Source organism: Chiloscyllium punctatum, chromosome X (assembly GCF_047496795.1).
Source record: "Chiloscyllium punctatum isolate Juve2018m chromosome X, sChiPun1.3, whole genome shotgun sequence".
NCBI lineage: Eukaryota > Metazoa > Chordata > Chondrichthyes > Orectolobiformes > Hemiscylliidae > Chiloscyllium > Chiloscyllium punctatum.
Window position 1 is genome coordinate 31,683,564 of NC_092791.1, and position 26,962 is coordinate 31,710,525.

General features: G+C 40.1%; 1 protein-coding gene across 8 annotated transcripts in view; it reads left to right on the plus strand.

Moving 5' to 3' along the window:
- The window catches only part of pan2 (poly(A) specific ribonuclease subunit PAN2), a 139,263-nt gene that overhangs the window by 34,906 nt on the left and 77,395 nt on the right, over window positions 1-26,962 (plus strand). For all 8 annotated transcript variants that reach the window (XM_072567187.1, XM_072567180.1, XM_072567182.1 and 5 more), the window contains exons 10-16: window positions 4,552-4,671; window positions 6,486-6,614; window positions 12,499-12,698; window positions 13,369-13,517; window positions 15,989-16,095; window positions 21,827-21,925; window positions 25,210-25,283. In XM_072567187.1, the coding sequence (XP_072423288.1) occupies window positions 4,552-4,671; window positions 6,486-6,614; window positions 12,499-12,698; window positions 13,369-13,517; window positions 15,989-16,095; window positions 21,827-21,925; window positions 25,210-25,283 (878 nt within the window). The remainder of the gene's footprint in view (window positions 1-4,551; window positions 4,672-6,485; window positions 6,615-12,498; window positions 12,699-13,368; window positions 13,518-15,988; window positions 16,096-21,826; window positions 21,926-25,209; window positions 25,284-26,962) is intronic.

Genomic DNA, 26,962 nt, shown 5'->3' on the forward strand with positions numbered 1-26,962 from the left:
TATGGATGAAAATGGAATAGTGTAGGATAAATAGGTTTCACATTGGTTCCACAGGTCGGCACAATGTCGAGGACTGAAGGGCATGTACTGCACTGTAATGTTGAATGGTGGCTCTGCCTTGAAATTATTCAAGTGCCCTGTTATAACATCCCGAATAATAGCTTTTAATATGTTCTCTGTGACAGATGTTAAATTAATTGGCCTTTTGTTTCCTGTTTTCTGTCGTCCTTCTTTGAATAAAGGAGTTAGACTACCTATTTTCCAATCTAAAAGAACCTTCCCTGAATTTAACGAGGTTTGGAAAATTAAAATCAACTCATTAACTATCTCACTGATGACTTCTTTTAAGAATCTTGGATAAAATTTATCAGGGCCATGGGACTTGCCATTCTGACAACTTACTCAATACTACTTGTCTGGTAATTGTAATATTCTTGAGTTCCTTCCTCAGTTTGAAATCCTGATATGTAGCTATTTGTGGAATGCAACTCGTATCCCCTCCAGTGACTTAAAAATATCCATTTCTATTCTACAGACTCATTTTCTATAGGACCTGCACTTCTTTTGTTAATTCGTTTCTTTATCAAATATTTGAAGACACTCTACATATCTGCTTTTCTTTTATACTCTAATTTTTCCTTCCTTTATTTGTGTTTTTGTAAGTTGCTGTTTTTAAAGTCTGTCCAGTCTCCTGACCTGCCACCTATCTTTGGACAATTATGTCTTTTTATGGTTGATGCTGTCTTTGACTTTTTTTAGTTAACCACAGATAGCAAGACCATCCTATTTTTATACTCCATTCCCTCTGATTAAAGCCAGCATTTTGTTTGTCTTCCCTTTACCTTCTGAACTTGTATGCTTGCTTTTTGTTACTTACGCACTAAAGCTTTTAGTTTCCTTTCTGCTGCAGCTTTCTTTAGTCTTTCTGTGTATCTCTGTATTTCAGCGACATGTGGGACGGTGGCTAGCAATGCTGCCTCACAGCACCAGGGTCCCAGATTCAATTTCAGCCTGAGGTGACTGTGTGGAGTTTGCACCTTCTCCCAGTGTCTGCTTGGGTTTTCTCCCACAGTCCAAAGATGTGCAGGTCAGGTGAATTGGCCATGCTAAATTGCCCATAGTGTTAGGTGCATTAGTCAGAGGGAAATGGGTCTGGGTGGGTTACTCTTCAGAGGGTCGGTGTGGACTGGTTGGGCTGAAGGGCCTGTTTCCACACTGTAGGGAATCTAATCTAATCTAATATTCAGCTCCTGCTAAAGTGCATTACCTCACATTTTCCCATGTTCCATACTTACCATGCATTAATTTCCTATATTCCATCTGTCCGGTTTTTCCCCATTCAATTAATGTGTCTGTATCCCTCTGGAAATGCTCTATGCCCCACTTGCCTTCCCACCCATTTTTGTGTCATCCACAAACTTAGTGATAGTACATTTACTTCCATTATTCAAGTTGTTCACATATATTGTAAATAATTGTGGCCCTGGCATTGATCCCTTTGGCACACCACTTATTACAGGCTGCTGCATGACTCTACTGCGTTGCACTTTGTAGTAGTAATTTTATTTGTTACTTATTTAAATTGTCAATCTATTTATTTGGATTTTTTAATCTGAAATTCATATTTACTGTTGTACCAAACTCCATCCTTCTGAAATGTGCTCATTCACTCCTACACCACCACCACCAGGGAGACAGAAACTGAAATGTGCCTTCCCAGTGCAAAATAGCAGAACAGCTCTGGTCTTAATTTACTTGGCTTCTTTCATAGCAACATAGAAATATAGAAGATAGAAGAAGGCAATTTGGCCCTTCGAGCCTGCTCTGCCATTCATCGCAATTACGGTTGATTGTCCAGTAGCTGAATCCTGCTTTCTCCCCATAACCTTTGATCCCATTCACTCCAAGTGCTATATCTAGCTGCCTCTTGAGTACGTTTGCTGTTCAGTCTGCTACTTGACAAATCTGTGGCCATTTGCCCTTGCCTTTTAACATCATTATGATATTTTTGCCTATTTGATGATATTAGGAGAAAGTGAGGACTACAGATGCTGGAGATCAGAGCTGAAAATGTGTTGCTGGAAAAGCACAGCAGGTCAGGCAGCATCCAAGGAGCAGGAGAATCGAATTTTCGGGCATGAGCCCTTCTTCAGGAATGAGGAAAGTGTGTCCAGCAGGCTAAGATAAAAGGTAGGGAGGAGGGACTTGGGGAAGGGGCGTTGGAAATGCGATAGGTGGAAGGAGGTTAAGGTGAGGGTGATAAGGTGAGGGTGATAGGCCGGAGTGGGGGTGGGGGCGGAGAGGTCAGGAAGAAGATTGCAGGTTAGGAAGGTGGTGCTGAGTTCGAGGGTTGGGACTGAGACAAGATGGGGGGAGGGGAAATGAGGAAACTGGAGAAATCTGAGTTCACCCCTTGTGGTTGGAGAGTTCCTAGGCGGAAGATGAGGCGCTCTTCCTCCAGCCATCGTGTTGCTATGGTCTGGCGATGGAGGAGTCCAAGGACCTGCATGTCCTTGGTGGAGTGGGAGGGGGAGTTGAAGTGTTGAGCCATGGGGTGGTTGGATTGGTTGGTCCGGGTGTTCCAGAGGTGTTCTCTGAAACGTTCCGCAAGTAGGCGGCCTGTCTCCCCAATATAGAGGAGGCCACATCGGGTGCAGCGGATGCAGTAAATGATGTGTGTGGAGGTGCAGGTGAATTTGTGGCAGATATGGAAGGATCCCTTGGGGCCTTGGAGGGAAGTAAGGGGGGAGGTGTGGGTGCAAGTTTTGCATTTCTTGCGGTTGCAGGGGAAGGTGCCAGGAGTGGAGGTTGGGTTGGTGGGGGGTGTGGACCTGACGAGGGAGTCACGGAAGGAGTGGACTTTTTGGAACGCTGATAGGGGAGGGGAGGGAAATATTTCCCTAGTGGTGGGTTCCGTTTGGAAGTGGCGGAAATGACTGAGGATGATACGATGCATATGGAGGTTGGTGGGGTGGTAGGTGAGGACCAGTGGGGTTCTGTCCTGGTGGCGATTGGAGGGGCGGGGCTCAAGGGCGGAGGAACGGGAAGTGGAGGAGATGCGGTGGAGAGCATCGTCGACCACGTCTGTTGGAAATTGTGATCTTGAAAGAAGGAGGCCATCTGGGTTGTTTGGTATTGGAACTGGTCCTCCTGGGAGCAGATGCGGCTGAGACGGAGGAATTGGGAATATGGGATGGTGTTTCTACAGGGGACAGGGTGGGAGGAGGTGTAGTCTAGGTAGCTGTGGGAGTCGGTCAGTTTATAGTAAATGTCCGTGTTGATTCGGTCGCCCGAGATAGAAATGGAGAGGTCTAGGAAGGGGCGGGAGGAGTCCGAGACGGTCCAGGTAAATTTGAGGTCGGGATGGAAGGTGTTGGTAAAGTGGATGAACTGTTCAACCTCCTCGTGGGAGCATGAGGCAGCGCCGATACAGTCATCAATGTAGGGGAGGAAAAGGTGGGGGGTGGTGCCAGTGTAGCTGCAGAAGATGGACTGTTCCACATAACCCAAGAAGAGGCAGGCATAGCTGGGGCCCATGCGGGTGCCGTGGCTACTCCTTTGGTTTGGAGGAAGTGGGAGGATTGGAAAGAGAAGTTGTTCAGAATGAGGACCAGTTCAGTCCGTTGAAAGAGGGTGTCAGTGGAAGGGTACTGGTTGGTATGGCGGGAAAGGAAGAAGCAGAGGGCTTTGAGTCCTTCATGATGGGGGATGGAGGTGTCCATGGTGAAGATAAGGTGTTGGGGACCGGGGAAGCGAAAATCATGGAGGAGGTGGAGGACGTGGGTGGTGTCCCGAACGTAGGTGGGGAGTTCTTGGACTAAGGGGGATAGGACCACAAGGGATGAACTCAGATTTCTCCAGTTTCCTCATTTCCTCTCCCCCCACCTTGTCTCAGTCCCACCCTCAAACTCAGCACCACCTTCCTAACCTGCAATCTTCTTCCTGACCTCTCCGCCCCCACCCCACTCCGGCCTATCACCCTCACCTTAACCTCCTTCCACCTATCGCATTTCCAACGCCCCTCCCCCAAGTCCCTCCTCCCTACCTTTTTATCTTAGCCTGCTGGACACACTTTCCTTATTCCTGAAGAAGGGCTCATGCCCGAAGCGTCGATTCTCCTGCTCCTTGGATGCTGCCTGACCTGCTGCGCTTTTCCAGCAACACATTTTCAGCTCGTATTTGATTATATTGTTTTGTATGCTTTCTGCCCTGGAGCAAGAAGATTGTATAGTCTTAAAATCTTCTTGAACGGAAGCTCACAGGAGAGGGTATGGGTCATTGAGAGAGATTGCCCTGAATTTTGAGTTTTGTAAGGGAGCGAGTATTTCTGGAGGTGTTGGTTGTATCCTCAAGTTAAACTAGAACTTTAGACCTTTTGCTAACCTTGAAATTTGTACCAAGCCTTTGGGTCGACATCTTTTACACCAAAAATGTGCAATTGCTTGTTTTTTTTTCTGTTTTAAGTATCAGTTTAATGGTGAATTATGTGAAATATTTGATCTCTGCCTAAATCGTTCAGCAGTTTGATTAATTGTACATGTTTCTGTTTAGGTTACTATAAAATACTCAAAACTTGGTTTAGAAGACTTTGATTTCAAACACTACAACAAGACGCTGTTTGCAGGTTTGGAGCCACACATTCCCAATGCTTACTGCAACTGTATGATTCAGGTCAGGGACACTCTTCCAATCTCTCATTACCTTATCATTCTCCACACTTTTCTTTTATCACCTTCTGGTTTTAAGTTAATTGAAATCTACAAAATTAGCAAATATAAATCAAGGTAAAACTGTAAAAATTGTCTTGGTCTTACCAGACAGTAGGGCTGCTGTCTTATTCGAGACAGATCACTAATGGTGATTTAACCTAAGGACCACCACACATCAGGTGAGGGGAGAGGTTGAGAAGGAGAATCCTTCATGGTAACCTCAGGAATTAAAATCATGCTGGTGGTGTCACTCTACATCACAATCCAGCCATTCAATCAACTGAGCTATAAATCAAACCCTTGATTTTAGCAAGTAAGGAACTGATCTTGCATCCTATCATCCTGTTGTACCATATGTTGATATTCTTTTTGTCTAATTCAAGAAATATGATTTTAAGAATGTTATGTACATGTGTGATCATGCAAGTGATAACTCGTCTTGCTTAATGTGCAGAATGGGGAATATTTGAATTCAAACTGTCGTTACTGCTAACTTTAGTTTTTTTTTGAAGTTAAGTTACTTGTCTTAAAGTTTTGTATCTTTGGACAGAGTGCTTAATTCTTTGCTGGTGTAAATGAATGTTATGGAGAAAGTGAGGACTGCAGATCAGAGTCAAAATGTGTGGCGCTGGCAAAGCACAGCAGGTCAGGCAGCATTCGAGGAGCAGGAGAGTCGACGTTTTGGGCATTCAACCCTCCTCTTTGGATGCTGCCTGATCTGCTGTGCTTTTCTAGCACCATACTTTTTGACTCTAAATGAATGTTATGTCTAGTGCAGTTGTGCTTTCACCTTACTGTGTATATGTATTAGTAAAATATGGATTTGTCCCAACACCGACTTTCTCGTAGCTGCATAATTTGCAAGAAGGAAGAAATGTTTGCAGTGGAACCCAAATATTTCCTCATGGACATGGAGGAAAATTGTTGATTAAATTACTAAACAGCTTGAGATTGGAATTAGCAAAGGAAACTACACTCTATCATGTCTTTATTACATTAGATACTGAATGCATCTTTAAAAATTATTTCAAACGCCATTTGTTTACTGTGAATTGATGGCCTGGTTCTATGGCACAAGTGTACCAAGTTAAAAAGGACAGATCTGGTTTTGTGCCCATGATTTCCTACTCCACTACTATTTCCCAATTCTCGATGGGGAGCTGAAAGTGATTAGGGAGTAAACAAAGTCTAGATGTTGCCGCACATGCAGGAAGAAAGTGGGAAATCAGGTTACTTAACTAGAATCACACCAAGATACATCCTGGTAGATGGTTGTTTAGTAGACAGGCAAGCCAGAGACTAAATTATTGATCAATTCTAGGAGTAGATGACACCATGTGGTTTACTATTTAACTTCTTGGCCAACTTGTGAGGGATCTAAGTGAAATGATTTTGGCCATCTCAGTCCAATTTCTTCTGGCCTTGGGTCCAGACCAACAAAATCAAAATATCCCATTTAAAAAAAAACTTTAGATTAGTTTGTCAGTCTGATTTCTAAAGGTTAAAAAAGAAGAAAAATTCTGCCATACTTGTGGGGATAGGGCACACTGTTTGGACAGGGTAGGGGCACTTTTCTCTGTATCTAATTTGGGAGTACCGAATGAAACTGTAAATACCTGATATGGAAATTCTTCCATTTTTTGGAAACCGCATCCGTCATGCTGCGTGATTTACAATTTTAAGATAGATCTCTGTGATATTTTCATGATTTACCTCAAATTTCAATATGTTGATATGTGCATTTTCTTTTCGTCTGTCACTCTTCATCTGTTACAGGTGCTGTATCTGCTGGAGCCCATCCGCTGCCATGTTCAGAATCATCTGTGTCAGAAGGAATTTTGCTTGGGCTGTGAACTTGGATTCCTATTTCACATGCTCGATCTTTCTAGAGGTGACCCATGCCAGGTAAATGATTACTGAGTCAGTCTAGCTCTTGTAAGATGAATTTTTTTGCGTCTCCAATGTTCCCGCAAATATTTTTTGGGTAGGTAGGCAATTTGTTAAGTGTCCAACCCTTGAAGTTTTAGAAAATCTGTCGGGGATGGTGAGTTAAAGAGGCCTGTGTAGGCACTTTGAGGTTGTATACCTTAGAGGGAATGTTACTTGTGTCCACTTGGGTTAGGTCTTTGTTCATGCCACCTATGTTTTTGGTTGTTCCAAATGTACCTTGTTAACCAGAGTTGCTGTCCACATTTTGCATATTTTAAATAATCAGCAAAAAACTACAAATGTTGAAAATCTTAAACAGAAACTAGTATAAGCACTTTGAAATTGTCAGTGTCTCTAGAAACAACAGGCAAGTGCTTTTTGTTTGTTTTCAGAAGAGTCAGAACACAAAAACTAAGTCTGATCCACATGTTTTTCTCTTCGCTTAAATCTCTTCCTTCTGTGGTGAAAGATATAAGCATATGTAGATTTTTAGAAACAAACAATGGGTATGGCAGCATCTATGGAGAGAGAAACAGAGTTAGTTTCGAGCGCAGTGAGGTTCTTCAGAACTGTTTTTGGGAATGAGGTTGGAAATCTAATCATTTTTAGAGCATGGATTTCACAATAGTGGCATATAGATTGGTTATTATTGTGGTTACTTATGTGAAATTTAAAAACAAAAAATAAATAAGGTCAACTTCCTTCTGAAACAGTGACTTCATCAAGTATATTGCCAGAGAGCAGGTGATTGCAAATCTCTGGAGTGTTTATGAAGTAAGATGTTTATACCATGATGGATTACAACAGGTAGAGTAACCATTGAAGGCAATTAGCTTGTTTCTAATTCAGAATAATACAGAATTGATTTGAGTTTAGAACAATCCAGAGATTGAAAATTTTTGCAGCATAGAATCATAGAGCTGTACAGTATGGAAACAGACTCGTTGGTCCAACTCATCCATGCCGACCAGATATCCTAAATTAATCTAGCCCCATTTTTTAGCATTTGACCCATATTCCTCAATCCTTCCTATTCATGTACCTATCAGATGCCTTTGAAATGTTTTAATTGTACCAGCCTCCACCACCACCTCTGACAACTCATTCCATACATGCACCACCCTCTGTGTGAAAACGTTGTCACTTCGGTCTCTTTTAAATCCTTCCCTTCTCACTTTAAACCTGTGTTTAAAACTAGTTTTGGACTCCCCTACCCTGGGGAAAAGACATTAGCTATTGAGTTCGGAGGAAATCTGACTGGGGTCAGAAACAAATGTACTTGCTTTCCTAGAAAGAAACCTAGGACAGTTCAGGGTGAGCACCAAATCAATAGAAAATTTAGTCTCTGAAACATTCAATCTAGTTTGCTTTGCTTAGAAAATCTGAAGGTTGTTAAATGTGGAGTAAGTTTAAGCTCCGTTTTGTGAGTATTCACGTAAGAAGAAGTTCACAGATCTGAAACTGGGGAGAATTGGTTAAGTAAAGCTTTGATTTGGTACAGAGGGATAATTTCTTCAGGTTTTAATCTCTGTAATGAGTAGTATCAAGAAACCGGTTGAAACTTTTTTTGCTGCATGTTTAAAACTGTGTTCCATATTTGGTTTAGATTTTATTTATTTGGTTTGCAAATGCCTGTTCTTTTGTTTCAAAAATCTCCGCAGTCTTGTGTGACTATATTTCTGTGCCTGACCACCATGTTAACTAAATATATTTTAAATAGTTTATGATTAAAGTGTTTGAAAGTTTAATGATGAAGGCCTGTCACAAATATATTGGTTAGACATAGTTTAATGTGCACTGGCATTATAGTTCTGAAATACATGATTTAATTAACATGGGAGAATAAGTTTTGGAACGACTTTTGTTTGTGACATCTAGTGACACAACCCGCAGACAAGTAGTGAGAGTAATTCTGGAATTGTACACTCATGCGTGATATTTCTGTTCTGACTCAATGAAGTTTTTTTTTGACATTGCATGTTTGTGAATTTAGTAAATGTCTTATTGGCTTTAAAAGTGAAATACCCAACCACAGCCACGTTCTGCAGTTAAAATGGAAAATAGCACTAATCAATGGCCAGAAGATAATGGTAACCTAATATTTTGCAATTTGTTGAAGGGTCTCACTCAATGTTAACCTTTCAGATGCTATATGGATTGCTTAATGTTTTCAATTTTTAAAAACAGACTGCCACTGTTTCTATATGATCTTTGCAATCAAATTTCATTTTAGAACAATGTTAGTCTCTTCTTTTCTTTCCTGTCATATCTGCTGCCACCTACAGGTCAGAGAATGGATCAACCAATCGTAGGCCGTTGCCACCGAGCTTCTTTAGAACAAACACAGACCAATAGAAAAATTATTTTCTCTAGATTTCCTTCTATACCTGTGCCTATGGTGAAACGTCAAACTTCTCAGCTCAGTAAAACATTTATTTTGTGATTGGAAGTAGCAGGATAGTTATCTATTTTGTCTTGTCGCATTGTGCAATACAACATGACCATATTTTGGCATTGTTGTTATCATTTTTACTGCAAGCTGTGTTCCAAACTCGGCTTAAAGCATTCTATGATGAATGAAATCTTGTATGTGTTTCTAGAATTTTCTTTCGTATTTCACAAGGTATTCACAAATTTTCAACAACTGTGACTTGAGCGTGCGACTAATCTTCTGGTTAAGATTTCTTCCCATATTCTATACTATGTTATTTGCAGTTATTATACTTCACATTATAGTTGCATAATTGTTAATTCTAAAAACCACTTTGCAAACAGTGATGGCGCTGAATTTGCTATTAAACTCAGCAGCACCATCTGCAGTTTTACAGTGGAGTTATTGTGCATTGTTCTGTAATTTTTTTCTTAGTCCATTGATTTTTTTTGTATGTTTAATTTTGGGAGTTGCCTCCAAGGTGATACAGCAATGGAAGATCAGAACTTCAGTGAATTTAATAATCTGTAATGTGAGGCTGAAGGGCCTGCAGTATCCTTGGGTGCTGTTCATGATTAACCAGCTACCTGGCTGCTTAATAGAAAATGGATTTATATGGCTGGAATTCTTCTTTTTGTCACGATATAGCTAGGAAATCCCAGGAATCTAATGGTCCTGTATAGCAGTTGAATTCTCATTGTTTATGTCCAGACTTTATATATGAATGTGCGAATTAGAGCCATGTAGCCCCTTGCCTGCTCTGCCATTCAGTAAGATCATGGCTGAACTACTTATTCACATTCCCACCAACTAACGTTTCGACTCATTGTGTATCAAACATCTATTTATCTCTGCCTAAAAATATTCAAAGACTCCAGTTGTGCCACTTTTTGAAGAAGAGAGTTCCAAAGACTCCGTCATCTAAAAGAAAACAAAATCTCATCTTAAGTGGTCAACTCCTTATTTTTAAACCGTGACTCCTCGTTCTAAGTTCTGCCATAAGCAGAGATATCACCACATCCACCCTCGAGAACCCTCAAAATCTTGTATCTTTCAATCAAGTTGTTTCTTATTCTTCCTAACACCAGGGGATTATGAGCCTAGGCTGTCCAACATTTCCTCATAAGACAGCTTGCCAATTTCAGGCATTAGTCTAGTAAACATTATCTGAACTCCTTCCAACATATTTACATCCTTTCTTAAATAAGGAGATTTGTATACTATGTATAGTATTCCAGATGTGCTCTCATCAGTATACTATGTATAATTGAAACATAATCTCTATACTTTCATATTCAATTTCCTTGCAGTAAGCACTAACACTCTGCTAGGTTTCCGAATTACTTAATGTACCTTCATACAAACCATTGTGATTCATGCACTTGGATCCTCTGTATCTCAAAGCTCTGCAATCTGTCACAGTTTAGATCATATGTTTTTTAAAAACTTTTTCCTGCCAAATGGACAGCTTTACATTTTCCACATTATATTCCATTTGCCACTTTATCCACTCACTGTTGGTAGCCTTTTTATATCCTCTTCACAACTTAGTTTCATGCCTATCTTTGTGGCATCAGCAAGTTAGCAACTGTACATTTGGCTCCTTCATTCAAGTCATGTAAATAATTGTAAAAGTATTGAAGCCTCAGCACTGCAATAACTTCTTCATCTTTGGGTCCTCCGTTGACTGAAGGTTCTAATGTGTGATATCCATGGATGTCGGCAAAACTGGCAATTTATGTTGTTTAGTGTTTGGGTGAGTTTCAGCACCTGCATTGCCTCTATACTTTCTCTGGGTCTGTCAGATATTGTGAATTTGGTGTATGTGGTCCTCCAAAAATTTGAACCAAGGGATGGTCAGCTGCAGTGTTTTCCCAAGAGAGGCGGTCTGCAATGCAGCAAAATCTCCACAAACAAGATTAGCACACCCTTTTTTCAAAAAACAGCCTTAACAAGAGTCCTAATGTACCACAAGCTGAAAGCATGTACTGCAGTGCACGCTTGTATGGTTAAACTCCCAACAGTAACTTAGTGCAGACTTGGCACCCCCTAATCTTTTGACTCTTACCAATCTGTGAATTTCAGAAGTGGAGTATTATGTCCTAGTAAGGGGAGAGCATGCATCTATTAGGGGAAGGAAACTGTTGTGTGTCTTTGAGTAGTTTGCTTTGGAGACACTTCTGTATTGGGATTATTTTTGTACATTCTTGATGAATGGCTGACCAAAACCAGAAAACATTTTGTAATATATTTAAACCAACAAGGAAAGCAATCATGAAAATACTTATAAGTTAATGATTTTTGAGAATATTTGTAGGTCAGATTGATGATAAGTATGTAAGTTAGCTCACTGAGCTGGAAGGTTTGTTTTCAGACGTTTCATCACCATACCAAATAACATTGTCAGTGAGACTCTCCGATGAAGCCTTGGTGGAATGTCCCACCTCTCTATTTATAGGTTTTGGTTTCTTAAGGTGGGTGATATCATTTCCAGTTTTTCTTCTTTTCATGGAAAGGTATATAGGGTCTAAATCGAAGTGTTTATTGATGGAGTTCCGGTTAGAATGCCATGCCTCTAAGAATTCTTGTGTTCTTTGTTTCACCTGTCCTAGGATGTGTATGTTGTCCCAGTCAAAGTGGTGCCCTGCTTTGTCTGTATGTATAGAAACTAGTGATAGTGGGTAGTGTCTTTTGGCGGCTAGTTGGTGTTCATGTATCCTGGTGGCAAGTTTCCTGCTAGTTACTCCAATGTAATGTGTCTTTTTTACAGTTCCTGCAAGGTATCTTGTAAATGACATTAATTTTGCTGGTAGTATCTAATGGATCCTTTTGGTTAATTAGTCACTGTTTAAGCGTGTTGGTAGGTTTTTGGGCTACCATGATGCCAAGGGGTCTGAGTAACCTGGAATCCTGCAGACAAGGGATGCATGACTGTTACTTCACAAAAATCCAACTATCTTAAAAAGGCAAATGCTCTGCTTGCAGATACCAGCAGGTGGCGATAGACCCAGCTCTACAACATCAAGAAACATTTTCATCCCATCATGGTTCATCCATTAATCCAGAAACCTTCGATTGTGGCATCTAATATTTTTTAAAACTTATGTCAACTTACCCAGATTTAAACATGCAGAGGATCTGTCTACATCTTAAAGAGAATCGAAAAATACATATTTTAGGTGTAGACATCTCAGATTAGGTAATTGAGCCCTTTGGTAGAATTCCAGCACTTTAAGCCTATTTTCCTTTATGTTACTGCCATGGCTTACCTTGAAGGAAAGAGAACCTCATGGAATTCAGCTTCAGTACATCTGTAGAGTCACCTATTTCTTCTGAAACTAGCATGTTCTACTTTTAAGCTCTGGATGGATGAAAATTAAGAGAAAAGCAACATCCTGGTTTTTTTTTCTTTTTCCTTTACTCTGTTAGGCCAGCAATTTCCTTCGTGCTTTCCGAACTATTCCAGAAGCATCGGCTTTGGGATTGATCTTGGCTGATTCTGATGAAGCAACTGGGAAGGTAAATTTGGGCCGTCTCATACAGAGCTGGAATCGATTTATTTTGACACAACTACACCAGGAGACACAGGAGCAGGAGGGCCCACAGGCCTATCGAAATGTCATGGGGAGGTAATGTGGATTAAACTAGAACTTGTACAGATTTATTAATTCTTGTACAGAACAGGAAATATGCAAGAATGTGCTACTAAAGGTTAATGACACTCTTGCGAATCTGTTTACGAGATTCTCCACAATTGTAACATTAAAGCAGCTATTTCTGAACAAAAATGCTGTTTCATAATTTGTTTTATCTAGTGGGCTGTTGATAGTTTCTGTGATAAGTGATATAGACTTTGTAGTGCAAGTGTCTCAGCACCAAAGTGTGATTTCTCTAGGTTTCATGTTTCTATTTCCATCCTTCATTTGGGTGAGTTCTAAATTTCAACCCCATTTTGTGTGTGCATAGGGAGGCCAGCTTTTACATGATTCATGGTTAAAGTAAATGCAAGAGCCTAATGGCTATTTGTACGAAGTAGAATACAGGTCGTTCTGCTATAACGCACATTTTGTCAATGTGAATTCGCTGTAATGTGATTGACAAATTGGGGACGCTGTTTCTAAAGCGCGAACTTTTAAAACGTGTGTTGGCTGTAACATGATATTGCCATTTCTAAAGTGTGATTTTTCTATAACGTGGGGTTGAACAAGAACACAGCAATCATGTTATTGAAGAAGTGACTGTATATACCATTCTGTTTAAAACACAATACTCTAAAATCTCATCACTTTTTAATTTCAGTACATTTGGATCTTCTGGTGAATCTGTGATTGGGAAGCTGTTTGGTTGTGAAGTTGAAAACTGTAGCACTTGTCGCTGTGGAAAAGAAACTGTTCGGGTTTCTTCGAGTCTGCTTTTCACTTTGCAGTATCCTGATATGAAAAATGCTGGTGAGTAATGCATAGAGAATAATGGGTCTCAGAAATTGCCTTACCTTTCCCTTGCAGTTCAGGATATCCTTATACTTTTGACACATTGAAGCATGATGTCTGGAGTATGATAGACGTTCTCAAAGCTTCATATTGATAAATCTGATTTCTTGAGGCATTTCTTGTTGTGAGTTAGAATATGTATTGTAAGTGTTGTATAGCATGTTGCACTCTGCTGCACTCCCTTTACAGGCACAAAGTTTGGTTACTGTAACAGGACATACACTTACAAGCTTATTCCCATTGAGTTCATTCTGAGTTCAAATCATAGAATAGTACAACTCAGTGGTCATTTGGCCCACATAGCCCCTACGAGGTCAATTTTTTCAATAGGTTAGTAACTACTTGTAAGATTTCCAGGGTCTCTTTAAAGTCAAAATGTATGAACAGTAAAGTACTTGTATTATTCTTTGTACTTTGTTCAAGGGTGATATGGTAAACCCTGGAGTGTAGCTGTCTCAAAATTACTTACTATCTGTAATATTTTGGAAGGTCTTGTTTGCATGTCTGTCATCTTGTCATATTTATAAATTCATGTGCCTATATTTATAATGAAAGCTCTGCATAAGAGCTTAACATACAGTGATTACACCTTCCTACCTGTGACCACATTTTAGTGCCTCAGTTCAGAGTCTCCAAGCTTTTCAGCTTATACTGTGGAGAAAATCCAAAGTACCAACAGACTGTCGCATTTCCAAATTGCCACATGCTTTGCCATTAAGCTACATAGGATGAGAAATCAAAGTATTATATAGAAATGATAATGGATGAGAGCTGAATTACACCTGTGCTTCCTGATCCAGTTATCTCTCCACCTGAAGATTGTCTTCTCATGTCCGCGTTATGGGAGAGTTCCTAATAATATGGTGGCAATTTCCTATTAGTCACTGGCTTTTTATAATACTTGTTGTTATTATTTTTTGATTTAACTTGCATTAAATTAGAATCAAAGAACTGCAGAACATCTAAATCCGAGGCAAGGATAGTAGCCAGAAAACTGTTGGAGAAATTATGAAGGGCGAGAGCATAAGTTTGAGTTTGGTTTTGAGTTAGTAACCTGAGTTAGTAATTAACTTGTACATACTTCTGTAGTTATGATGATTTCTTTTAAACCGTTTTTGAGGTCTGCCTTAAGAGTGAATGAGGTCGAAGAGTGTGGCGCTGGAAAAGCGCAGCTGGTCAGGCAGCATCTGAGGAGCAGGAGAGTCTATGTTTCGAGCATAAGCTCTTCATTTCAAAATGCCAACTTCTCCTGCTCCTCGGATGCTGCCTGACCGGCTGTGCTTTTCCAGCACCACACTCTTCAACTCTGACCTCCAGCATCTGCAGTCCTCACTGTCTCCTTTTAGAGTGAATGGGTTTATATGCACCACTAATGGATTTTGTTTTGTTTACTTTACAATGTTTTGTGATGCAACATGCTAGATAAAATGACTGTGCAGTTTTTTAGAAACAGCTGGAACTTTTTCTTTAAAAAAGGAGTAATGTGGTGCCCATAGCTTAGAGAGAGAGAGACTTTTGGTTTCGCTTTTGAATTTTGAGCAGTCCTGTCAAATCCTTGGACTAGACTGTGTAGATTAGTGCTCCTGAAGAGAGAAGAATATGCAGTGAGCTAGTTACATTACAGTGATGAGTAAGTGCTAGTCCCAGACCAGAAGGGTTGTGATAAAATCCTATAAGCTCAGGCATATAGTGCTTTCCACCAAGGTGCTAGATACAGGGATTATGGTGTGAGTATTGTACTAGTGGTACTTTGGGTACTGAACCAGAGGTAAATTTTGGGTACTCTACAAAAGCCGTTTTTTTTTCTTTTCAAATTATAAAAGGAATGCTTTGCAATTATACTTTTATTATGTGTTTAAAACAGCTTTGATTTTGTATAATAAGTAAGATGGTTTGGTTTATTCTATTTTATCTTTTGTTAATCAACTTTTTTTGTTGTTGAAACATGATTTGCAGCATTGAGTGTTTATTTTTCAGTGAGAGACCTCTTTGTTAATGCTAAAACAAATCAAAATATGATTTATCAAGCCAGGTTCTTGTCTGGGGTCTGACTTGTCTGGTAATAACATCAGCTTGGGATCATAACACATGTGTAGATAACCAATATTGAATGACTAGTTGGAAGAACCTACCAATGATCAGTTTAAAAAGCACCAAACAAATCACTCCGTTTGAAACAGAAGTTATTCCTATGTTTTCCCACTTCCTAAAAATTCAAATAGCAGAAAATAAGATTTTGAACAAGATGGAAACAGAAAATTATCTGTTGTAAACAAAAAAAGCAAAATTTACAACGAGCAGGAGTTGATATTGAGAGGAGAAATATCTGCTTTGTCTGTACTGTTAATTCAGAGCTGCTTGAAAAATTACAAATTGATTGACCTTAATCTTTTACTGAATAAATCCATAAAATGCGTTTTTGACTTTAGACAAAAGTATTCGACAGTATGAGTTTGCAGAAGTGCTGAAGAGAAGTATTTGTCTTGAACAGAACACCCAGGCCTGGTGTGAAAACTGTGAGAAATACCAACCTACGGTTAGTATATTTGTATTTAATTCTTTTAATAGGAAGCTAAATACAGGGGAGTTAAAAGTAGCAAGGCAAATAGGTGTTGTGAACAAATTATTTAATTGTATTCAAATGTGTATGAAGGGAAGTTTTATGGTGTGTAGTTGATTGAAATAAAACTAATGAGAAAGTGTACTGCGTCTGAAAGCATTTAACTTCTAGTGTACAGCATTTGGACTGAGGGAAATTTGCAGCTCGTGAAGTCTTGGTTTATTCAGCAGGAGCTGCGTAGTAAATGAAAATTATACCATGACCTGATGTAAAGTATGATGTGAAAGGAATACTGGATCAAATTGGAAGAGAGTAACTTGATGAACCGGAACAGGCCATGGTTTAAAAACATCAAAGAAACTTTGAGGGGTTTGTCCAGTTACTTTTAGAATATATTAACTGTACTATGTTTGCATAATGAAATAATATTTTATATAAAATCATAGAATGGTTACACCACAAAAGAAAGCCATTTGGCCTGTTCTGTCTGTACTAATCTTCTGAAGCAAGTCACCTTGTGTCAATCTCCTGTCGCCTTCCTGTATCCCTGAATGTCCTTCCTTTACAACCATGTGTTCCATGGTGTAATGGTAAGCAGTTTGGCATCTAAATCCAGAAACTTGATTTCATATTTCAGTGAAGCCCAAATTGAGGAAAGATTTCCAGGGCTACGGGGAAAATACAAGGTAGTAGCACTTGGTGAATTTCTTCTTTTAGAGGGCCAGCTCAGACACAGCAGACAAAATTGCCTCCTTCTATACATGACTCATTATATATTGGACCATTTTTCTCTTGGTTACCTCAATTGAATCTGCCTTCACCATACTCTCATACGATGCGTTCCAGATCCTAAATGCTCACTATATAAAAATGATTTTTTAAAATATATTTCCACGCAATACTGTAGCATTTCTTGCATTTCAGAGTCTGCAGTAATTGGTTATTGTGCTTGCAACTCATGACTGTGGAAATATTCAAAACTTTCCTGCAACAAATTGTCCTGTGAAGCATGCATTATGATACAGTCTTTAACTTCTATAACTTTTACTTTTGGTGAGTTGACAATACAAGGTTACATTTTCAGTTAACTACTGAGTGAGCATTTCTCCTCTAGAACTTTTATGTATTGTGCTGATGTCCTGTCACAAGAATCTTGGTATAGCTCACTCACCATCAGACTTATAAAAGTTCAAAATTTTTAAGTCAATATTTTAAAAAAACACAAAGCTAAAAACAGCAATCTAACCTCATGGATCATATGCCACCTGTCTTAGCTGACACTTAAGTTTAGTAAAACAAATAACAGCAATTGCTGGAGATCTGAAACAAAAACAGAAATTGCTGGAACAACTCAGCAGGTCAGGCAACATCTGTGGGGGAGAAAAGCAGAGTTAACATTTTGCTTCCGGTGACTCTTAAAACTGTTAGCAGCTTAGAAAAGGTGTTAGATGGAGATGGAGCTCAGAAAAAGAGAGATATGAAAGGTAGGTGAACAAGCAGATTATGGATAGCAGGCCAGGGCAGAAGAAAAGCTGATGAAGTGATAATAAGAGCTAAGAGAAAAGGCATGAGCTGCACTGAATGCAACCTATCTACTGTAATAATGGGCCGAGCAGTACATGAGTGGGTGACTGCAGCCCAGGTTATAACAGGACTGGCTATGAGGTAGGTAAAAATTATGCGAGGATAGAATGACACTCTCCAGTTGAGTCCTAAAAGCTGCAGGGTCCTCAAGCATAAAATGAGATCTTGTTCTCCAAGCTTGCACTGACACTTTCTGGAACACTGCAGCAGGCCTGCAACAGAAATGTTTGCCTGGGAACATTTGTGGTGTGTCAAAGTTGCAAGCAACTGGAAGTTCAGGCTCATTTTTGTAGACAGAACATAGGCATTCTCCTCCTATCTTCCCCTGGACCATAACCCCACCATTGAGCATTAGACCACTATCTCCACAACTATCACCAACCTAATCTCATCTAGGATCTCCCCATGACAGCCTCCCAGCTCATATTCCTCCAAGCCCATACAGCCAGCTTCTACCTTCTCCCACAGTCCACAGGCAGGATTGCCTGGGCACACCCGTTGTTTCTGCCTGTTCCTGCCCCACAGAATTTATTTCTTTTACCTTGACTTTTTTTTTCTCCCCTTAGCTAGACCCTCCCCAGTTACATCTGTGATTCTTCTGACACTTTCCATCAATTTCAAAATTTCCAGTTTGTGGGCAGCAGTCACCTCCTGTTCAGCATGGTGTTATGGACCAGGCCAGACTCCCTCAAAACATTTCAACGAAGTAGCCTGGACCCTAATTTTGCTAGTTGTTTTAAGCAGGTGTAATGTGGATATTCCAGGAGGGCTGCAACTGGCCCAACGACTTACTTTTAAACGAAACAGAATTTATTTACAAGATTACCGAATAAAACACGAACAAAAGAGAACAGAATATAGAATAACTTGACCTATCCAAAAACTAAGCAGACTATCCCAACTTAATGATGCTGTTCCAAATACCTGCAATAATGCCCATAAACACCCCTTGGCACAAAAGGTAAAATCAAACACGGTCTTACAGGAGCGGTGTCACACAGGGGGAGATGGCAGAGAGATTCAGCATGGAACACCTTCTTCCATGTAGCTGTTTCTTTGACCAGCAGCCTCAAAACTGACTGACTGCTTGCTCTGAACGGTCAGACTGCTAAAATCCAGAACTGAGCCAAACCAGAGAAACACTGAGCTGGGAGAACTGGCCACACCCCTATATTGTACAAGTTTTGTTTAATACTTAAAAGCTTCTTCAAGTAGGTCAAGCCAGACAAACTAGAAGCTGTGTCGTAAAACACTTTTGAAAAAAATCCCAAGTACAGCACAACCTTAAAGGAGCTTTATCATCACAATGTCAAAAAGTGTGCTGCTGGAAAAGCACAGCCGGTCAGGCAGCAACCAAGGAGCAGGAAAGTCGACATTTCAAGCGTAAGTTCTTCATCAGGAATGTGAAGAGCATTAGCTCGAAATGTCAACTCTCCTCCTTGGATGTTGCCTGACGGGCTGTGCTTTTCCAGCACCACGCCTTTTGACTCTGATCTCCAGCATCTGCAGCCCTCACTTTCTCCTAGTATCATCACAATGGGCAAGTAATCCCTCTACACATCCATACCCCCTCAGATGGTCTAAGGGCTGTCCACTTCTTCCTGGGAAGAAGGCCTGAATCATCCCCATCTACTACCACTCTTCTCTGCCTGGCTGAGCTCATCCTCACTTTGGGATTCTTCTTTAACTCCTCTCATTTTCTTCATGTCAAAGGTGTGGACATTTGAACCTGCATGAGCCCCAGTAATGCCTGTCTCTTTTGTGGGGTACGTGGAACATTGTTTGTTTCAGTCCTACTCTGGTCCCTCCTCCCAGCTCTTCCTGGTACACTGATGACATCATCGGGTACTGCTTCCCTTTCTCACTCCTAAATGGAAAAAATTATCAATTTCACTTCCAATTTCCATCCTGCTCTCACCTTCACCTAGTCCATCTCCGACTGCTCCCTTCCCTTCCTTGACATCTCTGTTTCCGTTTCCGGGGATGGGTTGGCCGCCAAGTTATTTGGACTAGACATCCTCATGCCCTGCTTCCTCTCAGAACTCTATCCCGTTCTCCCAATTTCTCCATCTCTATTGCATCTGTTCTGACGATGCCACTTTCCACAGGGATCCTCAGAAATGTTCACCTTTTTCATTAACTGAGGATTCCTTGCTACTTTGGTTGACAGGTCTACACATCGCCCACACTTCTGCTCTCACCCCTTCCCTTCCCTCCCACAATAATGATAGGATCCCCTGGTCCTCACTACCCCACCAGCTTCCTCATCCAAAGGATTGTAAGCTTCATTTCTGTCTCCTCTAATGAGATGCCATGACCGGACACACATTCCCTTTCCTACCTTCATCAGCTTTCCACACGGACTGTTCCCTTTGGGACAATCTGATTCACTCCTCCCTGTTCCCAACATCTCCTCACCCACCCCATAGTACCTTCCCATGCAATCACAAAGGTGTAATAGTTGCCCATTTACCTCCCCTCTCCTTGGTCCCACACATACCTTCCAGGATTTGCCTGAACTTCACATTCAATCTAGTTTACTGTATTCTCTGTTCACAGTGTAGTCTCTCTACATTGGGGAAACGAGATGCAGACTGAGTTACCGCTTTGCAGAACACCTACATTCTTTTCACAAAAATGACCCTAAGCTTCCAGTTGCCCACCACGTTCTCTGGTTAGTATCTATGTTACAGGCTTGCTGCAGTATTACAGGGAGCCTCAGTGCAAGCTCAAAGAACAACATCTCCTTTTCCGTTTGGGGATCTTGCAGCCTCTAGGTCTCAACATCAAGTTCAATGGCTTCAGAGCCTGAATCTATCTTCCTATACCTGGTTCTGTTATGAGATTATGTCACTGTGCTACAAGTCACCCTTCTTGTGTACTCCTAGGCCCGTTATCATATTATATGATTGTACTCAGCAGAGCTCACTCACTTTCTCTTATTATCACTTATTCAGCTTTATTGTCTGTCCTGGCCTGCTATCCATAATCTCCTTCTTTACCTACTCCTTTCATATCTATCTCTCCTTTCCCTGGGTTCCACTCCACTATCTGCTCGCCTCTTCCGTCCCTGCCACCCTAACTTCGGCTTCAGCATCAATACCACCTTCCCCTACCTGCTAACAGTTCTGACAAAGAGTCAGTGGGTGCAAAATGTTAACTGCACTTTTTTTTCCCATGGATGCTGCCAGACCTGCTGAGTTTCTCCAGAAAGTTCTGTTTTTACTTCAAGTTTAGTTTTGTGGATATGTTCTGTGGAAAAACACAGCAGGCCAGGCAACATCCGAGGAGCCCTGAAGAAGGGCTTATGCCCGAAATGTTGAATCTCCTGCTCCTCGGATGCTGCCTGGCCTGCTGTGTTTTTCCAGCACCACATTTTTCAACTCTGGTCTCCAGCATCTGCAGTCCTCACTTTCTCCTCCGATATGTTCTGTTGTCAGATATGTCATCCTTTGTGTAAAACGTTGAACTGATTTGCCTGTTCCACTGCTTGTAGTGCAGCTAGTGAAAATGTCATTTGGGTTGTATTCCAAGTACAAGAAATGTGGACTTCTTGATAATATAGCTAATGGAAAGATTTTGGTGCATTTAAATTGGATTCCTATTATAGGAATTAAAACAAAGCTATGTACATTCAGCTTTAAGAGGGAATAAAGATTCTCTACTCTTGAAAGTCCACATTGCTTGATTAATTACTTCAGTTTACAACTTGTCAAGACATCCACTTTTTAAACATTTTATATTTAAATATAGCAGGAACATTGTAGCCTATCTACAGAAAATAACAATTAATTCCAAAAATTTATAAAAACAAGCTTGTCTTAATTGCTAGCAATGCTCTAAAGTAATGGGCTATAGTGTATGGTCACATGCTTGGGATGTTTCTGGTCTTTCAACCAAGTCCAAACTATTGTATACATTTGTGGCATTATCGCAAAAAGTATTGTGCATTGTTACAAGTCAACCTATTGCATTTCCAGAAATACAAACAGAAAATTCTGAAAATATTCAGCAGTTCTGGCAGGACCTGTGGAGAGAATATCCGAGTTTACATTTAGCTCGTTGACCTTTCATCAGAACTGAATGAAAGTTTATGTTGATTGGATATTGTATATTGTTCCAGGTTCAAACCAGGAATATTCGATGCTTACCTGATGTTCTTGTTATTAACTGTGAAGTGAACAGCAGAAAGGAAGCTGAATTCTGGAAATGCCAAGCTGAGGTGTGTAAAGAGGAATTAATTGTTTTCACTTCAAAATATCATACTTTAAACCTGTCCTAAAACCTTTGTGTTTACTTCCTACTTTTTCAGATTAGGGTATTGTGTTCTCTCTTTTAAAGAGTTTTTGAAATTTAACAAAACAAAAATTGAAAAAGTAATACAAAAATAATATTCTGCATTTATATAGTACCTTGCTTTATGGTGTCCAAAGTGCTTTACAACCAATGAAATACTTAGTGAAGTGTAGTCACGATTGTAACGTAGTACTTAAGTTGTGCAGAATTTGGTGATGAGGAAAGGGCATGACTCCAACATTGTCGTCTCTGGTTGAAGAGAATGTCACTACTGGCAAGTTTGGAGCACCTCTTCAGTGGCTAGTAACATTCTAGCAGCTTTCCCGTTAGAATGAACTGTGATGCTCTGGTAAATGTCTGAACAAAGGCCAGCACTCTTCCACAAGAAAAGGAATAAAAGAAGAATGGCTCATTTCTAGGCTACTGTGTTGAATCTCCTACTCACCAGATTCAAAGCAGTTTACTGAATGTCTGTGTCAAGGGAAGGCAAAGGAAAGCTGAGCAAAATAAAGTCATCTTTTTGACATTTCCGTCCAAAAGGGCAATAAATCAATAAAACTAATCAATATTGCATGCTCTCGTTGAAAAGTGAGGGAATTTCTTTTAATACTTACGTCATATTGATGACTGGCCCAAAGCAATGAATTATTTATCAATTTAGTTGCTGAAATTTTACTTTGGCTGTTACTTTTTCCCCACATCCCATCCTAAACTTTTATTGACATCATCCATTAGCTTTGTGTTTTATAGGTCTAACTTGCGACAGTATACCTTAAACAGTATGTTGCTGCTATCCTGAATCCAAGAATGATAATTCTGTGAGGTGCTAGGTTTGTTTCAGTCGTGGTCATTCACATATAATACCTGTTCCTGGCATATAGACCTTGTATTATCAGAATGAATTATGTAGTTATCTTGTGATGTTATAAGGACTGGAGATATTTTACATATCTTATAAACAACTTGTTCAGAGATGCTATGACATGCCTTTGGAGCACGTTGGACATGATCCCAAACCTTTTGGCTTAGAGACACCACCAAGGCATCACAAGAACCCTGTCCTAGACATACCTTAGATATTGTTTGAACAGCCTGTTCACAGATGTTACTACCCATCACTGGAGCAGTTGGGACTTGAACCTGGGACTTCCAGCTCAGAGGTAGGGGCACGACTATTATGGAACACAGCCCAACCTGGATATATATTGGATATTTTCTGATCAATCTGTTCAGCAATGTAATAGCATTCCTCTGGGACAGGTGGTACTTGAACCTGGGCCTTCTGAACATATCTTAGATAGTTTTTATCAACATGTTTAAATGAGTTATTACAAGGAGGGAAATGGGCCGGATGCTGGCAGGTGGGACTAGATTGGGTTGGGATATCTGGTCGGCATGGATGGGTTGGACCGAAGGGTCTGTTTCTTTGTTGTACATCTCTATGACTCTGACTTGTAAAGCAGGTGGAACTTGAATCTGGGCCCAGAAGCAAGGACACTACCACTGCAGCACAAGACCTCACTTTTTGTAACCAATTGATTTAGATATGTATTATGCATCTCTGGAGCAGGTGGACTTGAAACCAGGCCTCCTAGCTCAGAGGTAGGGACATTGCCACTGCAATACAAGTGTCTTCCCTGAACATAACTTATTTTTAAAAGATTTAACCCAGTTTTTCTAATCATCCTGTTCAGGAATGTTATTACACACCTCTAGAGCAGGTAGGACTTGAAACTGGGCCTCCTGGTCCAAGGGCAGGCAACTACAACTGCACCACCAACAGGACCCACCCTGAACACATATTATCTTATAACTTGTTAAATAGGAATAGACATAAACAACACAACCTCTAAAACCTCTTGATCCATTCAGTTAGATCATGGCTAATCTATACCTATTGGTGCAAAATGTAAGAGATCCAACAGTGAAATCAGTGGAAATGTCTTCACCATGAGTGTAGTAAGAATGAGCAATTTGCTACCATTGGGAGTGCATTTAAGGGGAACCTAGGCAAGCATATGAACCACCTAGGAATAGATAGTTACCATGGTAGATTTAGATGATGATAGATTTAAGGAAGCTTAAGTGTAGCAAAAGTAGTGGCATAGACTGGTTGTGTTGAATGGCCTGTTTCTGTGCTGTATACGCTATACTATTTCAACTGTCTGTATCCAGCATCTTGGGAAGCGAGCTACGTATTTTTGCTATCTTTTGTGCAATAAAATTCTTCTTTATTTCGTGGCTAAACAGCCTGGCTGTATTTGAAGATAATGTCCCCCTCGTTCTAGGTTACTTCAGGAAAGGAAATAATTTATATAAAAGCAAAATACTGCAGATGTTATAAATCTGAAACAAACATGGCAATACTAGAGAAACTCAGCAGGTCTGTGGAGAGAGAAACAGTTAACATTTTGAGTACCGTATAGATCTTCAGCGGAAATAATTTATCTGGAAGTACTTATTGTATTAAATCTCTTGATTTTAAATGTCTTTATTAGATCATTGCTCAACCTTCTATACTCTAATTATGGATGTATTTTAATCAGCCTGTTCAGAGATGTTATGACATACCTCTGGAGCGGTAGGACTTAAACCTAGTCCTCCTTGCTCAAAGGTAGACACACAATCGGTGTAGCAAGTAATTATAAGGTCAGATGAAGTAACTTGCTCTCATTATTTAACCCTTTGAGCACGAATGTCATTCTATCGATTCTACACTATAACTATTCCCAGTCCAATATATCTTACCTTTAGCAATGAACCTGAGCTGCATTGTATAGATCAGGAAGGTTTTAGATTTGATCTGGTAGGTACTAAATTAATTTGTCCTAGCCAGGTAGCAGTAGAGGTACTGAATTTTATCTCTGCTACCCTAGCTCACAGATACCATTATCTAAGGTCCCATTCTGGATCACTAAGCTAAGCTACATGTGAATGGCTATCAGGTAAGAATGGGATTGAACTCTACTGGAATGCCCTTCAAGGGTGTCGGTCGGTGGCTGTTGAGTACAAACAGCGTAGGGTTTGGTTAAGATGCTTTCCATGCCTAAGTAACATGCTAACTATAGGGGCATGTGAATAATGGCCTATTAAATACAGTACTCCGTACGTGTCAACATTTCAGGAGAGGAAAATATTGATGAGTCAGTTTGCGTACAGTTCTTTGCTAATGGCCTAAAGTGTTAGTGATCCTGCTTTGTTTTGTGACAGTATGAATTACACAACAAGATGAGAAAGGAAGATTTGGAAGCAATGAAAATGAAAGAAAATAACCCAACAGAATGGTAGGTTATTTTCTTATCCATTTTCTTCTAGCATGATTTGATGAACTTGTTTGTGGCTCAGTTCAACTACTTCTCTTCAGTAATATTAGGAAAACTGTACCTTTGCTCACCTTTTTTGTTCATTCATGGGATGTGGTGCGTCACAATTGAGACCAATATTTGCAGGTAGTTCTTCTATAACACGACAGTTGCATTCTTGTTCAACCTCACATTACAGAAAAATCATGCTTTAGAAACTGCATTTAAAATGTTGGTGCTGTAATCGTGTTACAGCCAACACACTTAAAAAGCTTGTGCTTTGGAAACAGTGTCCCCAACTCGTCAATTGCATTACAGCGAATTCGCAGTAATGAAATGCGCACTATCGCAGAATGACCTGTATTGCCTATCTCTAATTATCCTTGAGAAAGTGGTGGTGAGCTGCTGACTTGAATACAGTTGAGTAGAAACTACATTGCTATGGGTTTTGAACCTCATTTCTTTTTTCAAAAATATATTTAAAAAGTACATTCCAAAACATTTCAAATTGGACCTCACAATGCAATAATGTTCGTTTTTTCTTTCTCCATAGTGTTTTCTTTTACTCTGAGATCCCTCCATACTATTGCAATAGTTATGATATTTACTGTACACGTTCAGTGTCAAGCATACAGCTTGAAAGGTTCAACAAAGTTATTGGCTCCACAGTCGATTGACTGAATAGCCTGCGATATGGTCTTTTCACACTGTGACTTTTGACAGTTACCCCCAAGCTTTAGTGCATCTCTCAGCACAATTCTGGATCTTGAAACATGCCAGTCTGCACACTCAACATTCTTTGCATTGGAAAAATGGTGAGCCTTGGGCAGACCAAAGAACATGTTCAACCGAGGTAGTGATCCTCCATCAATAGTTGATGTTTGTCACTGTGTCCCCACTTGGGAATAGCCCATAGAGCATATAGTCCTGCACTCTTGAACTGCTCAAGCCTTGAAAAAACACTACATCTCCTTCCAGACCTCCTTTGCAAAGGCATGTATCAGAAGGAGGTGATAAACACACTCTTCTGTACCACATTTGCTTCAAGGGCAGCGTGTGGTGGTGTGTGAAGGATCTGATGGGATGTAAAAACCAGACACAGACCAGACTGGGTAAACACCAGTGAGTTTCCTTCTCTAAAGAATATAAGTAAACTGGTTTTTATAATTATCTGGTAGTTTCCTGGTCAACAATATTCTAATAGCTTTTTATTCCAGGTTTATTTAAGTTCCTGAGCTGCTGTGGTGTGGGATTTCAACTTGTGTCTGGAACACTAGTCCAGACTTCTGGATTACTGGTTGAGTCACCTAACCCATTGCTATTAACTCCTCAAAGGACTAACTGACAAATATTACCTCCCCTTTGGTCCCTTACCAGCCTGTCACTAATTGTTTTGCTGTTCCCAAAATCTGTCTTATGATAGAGCTTGTTAGACCTTAAAAATGTATTTGGTCGAAAACTGAACTCTCAGGCTTTCAGAAGTTTCAGTCTAAGTTAAGAAACTTTTAATAAAAAGGTAGTGGTATTGCCATCAAAAGTTCCAGCGAATTATATTTGAAGAACGTGGAGCATTGTTTACATAGGATTTATGGCACAGAAACAAGTTATTCTGCCCAGCGAGTCCCTACCAGTGTTTATGTTCCAACTGAGTGTTATTCAAT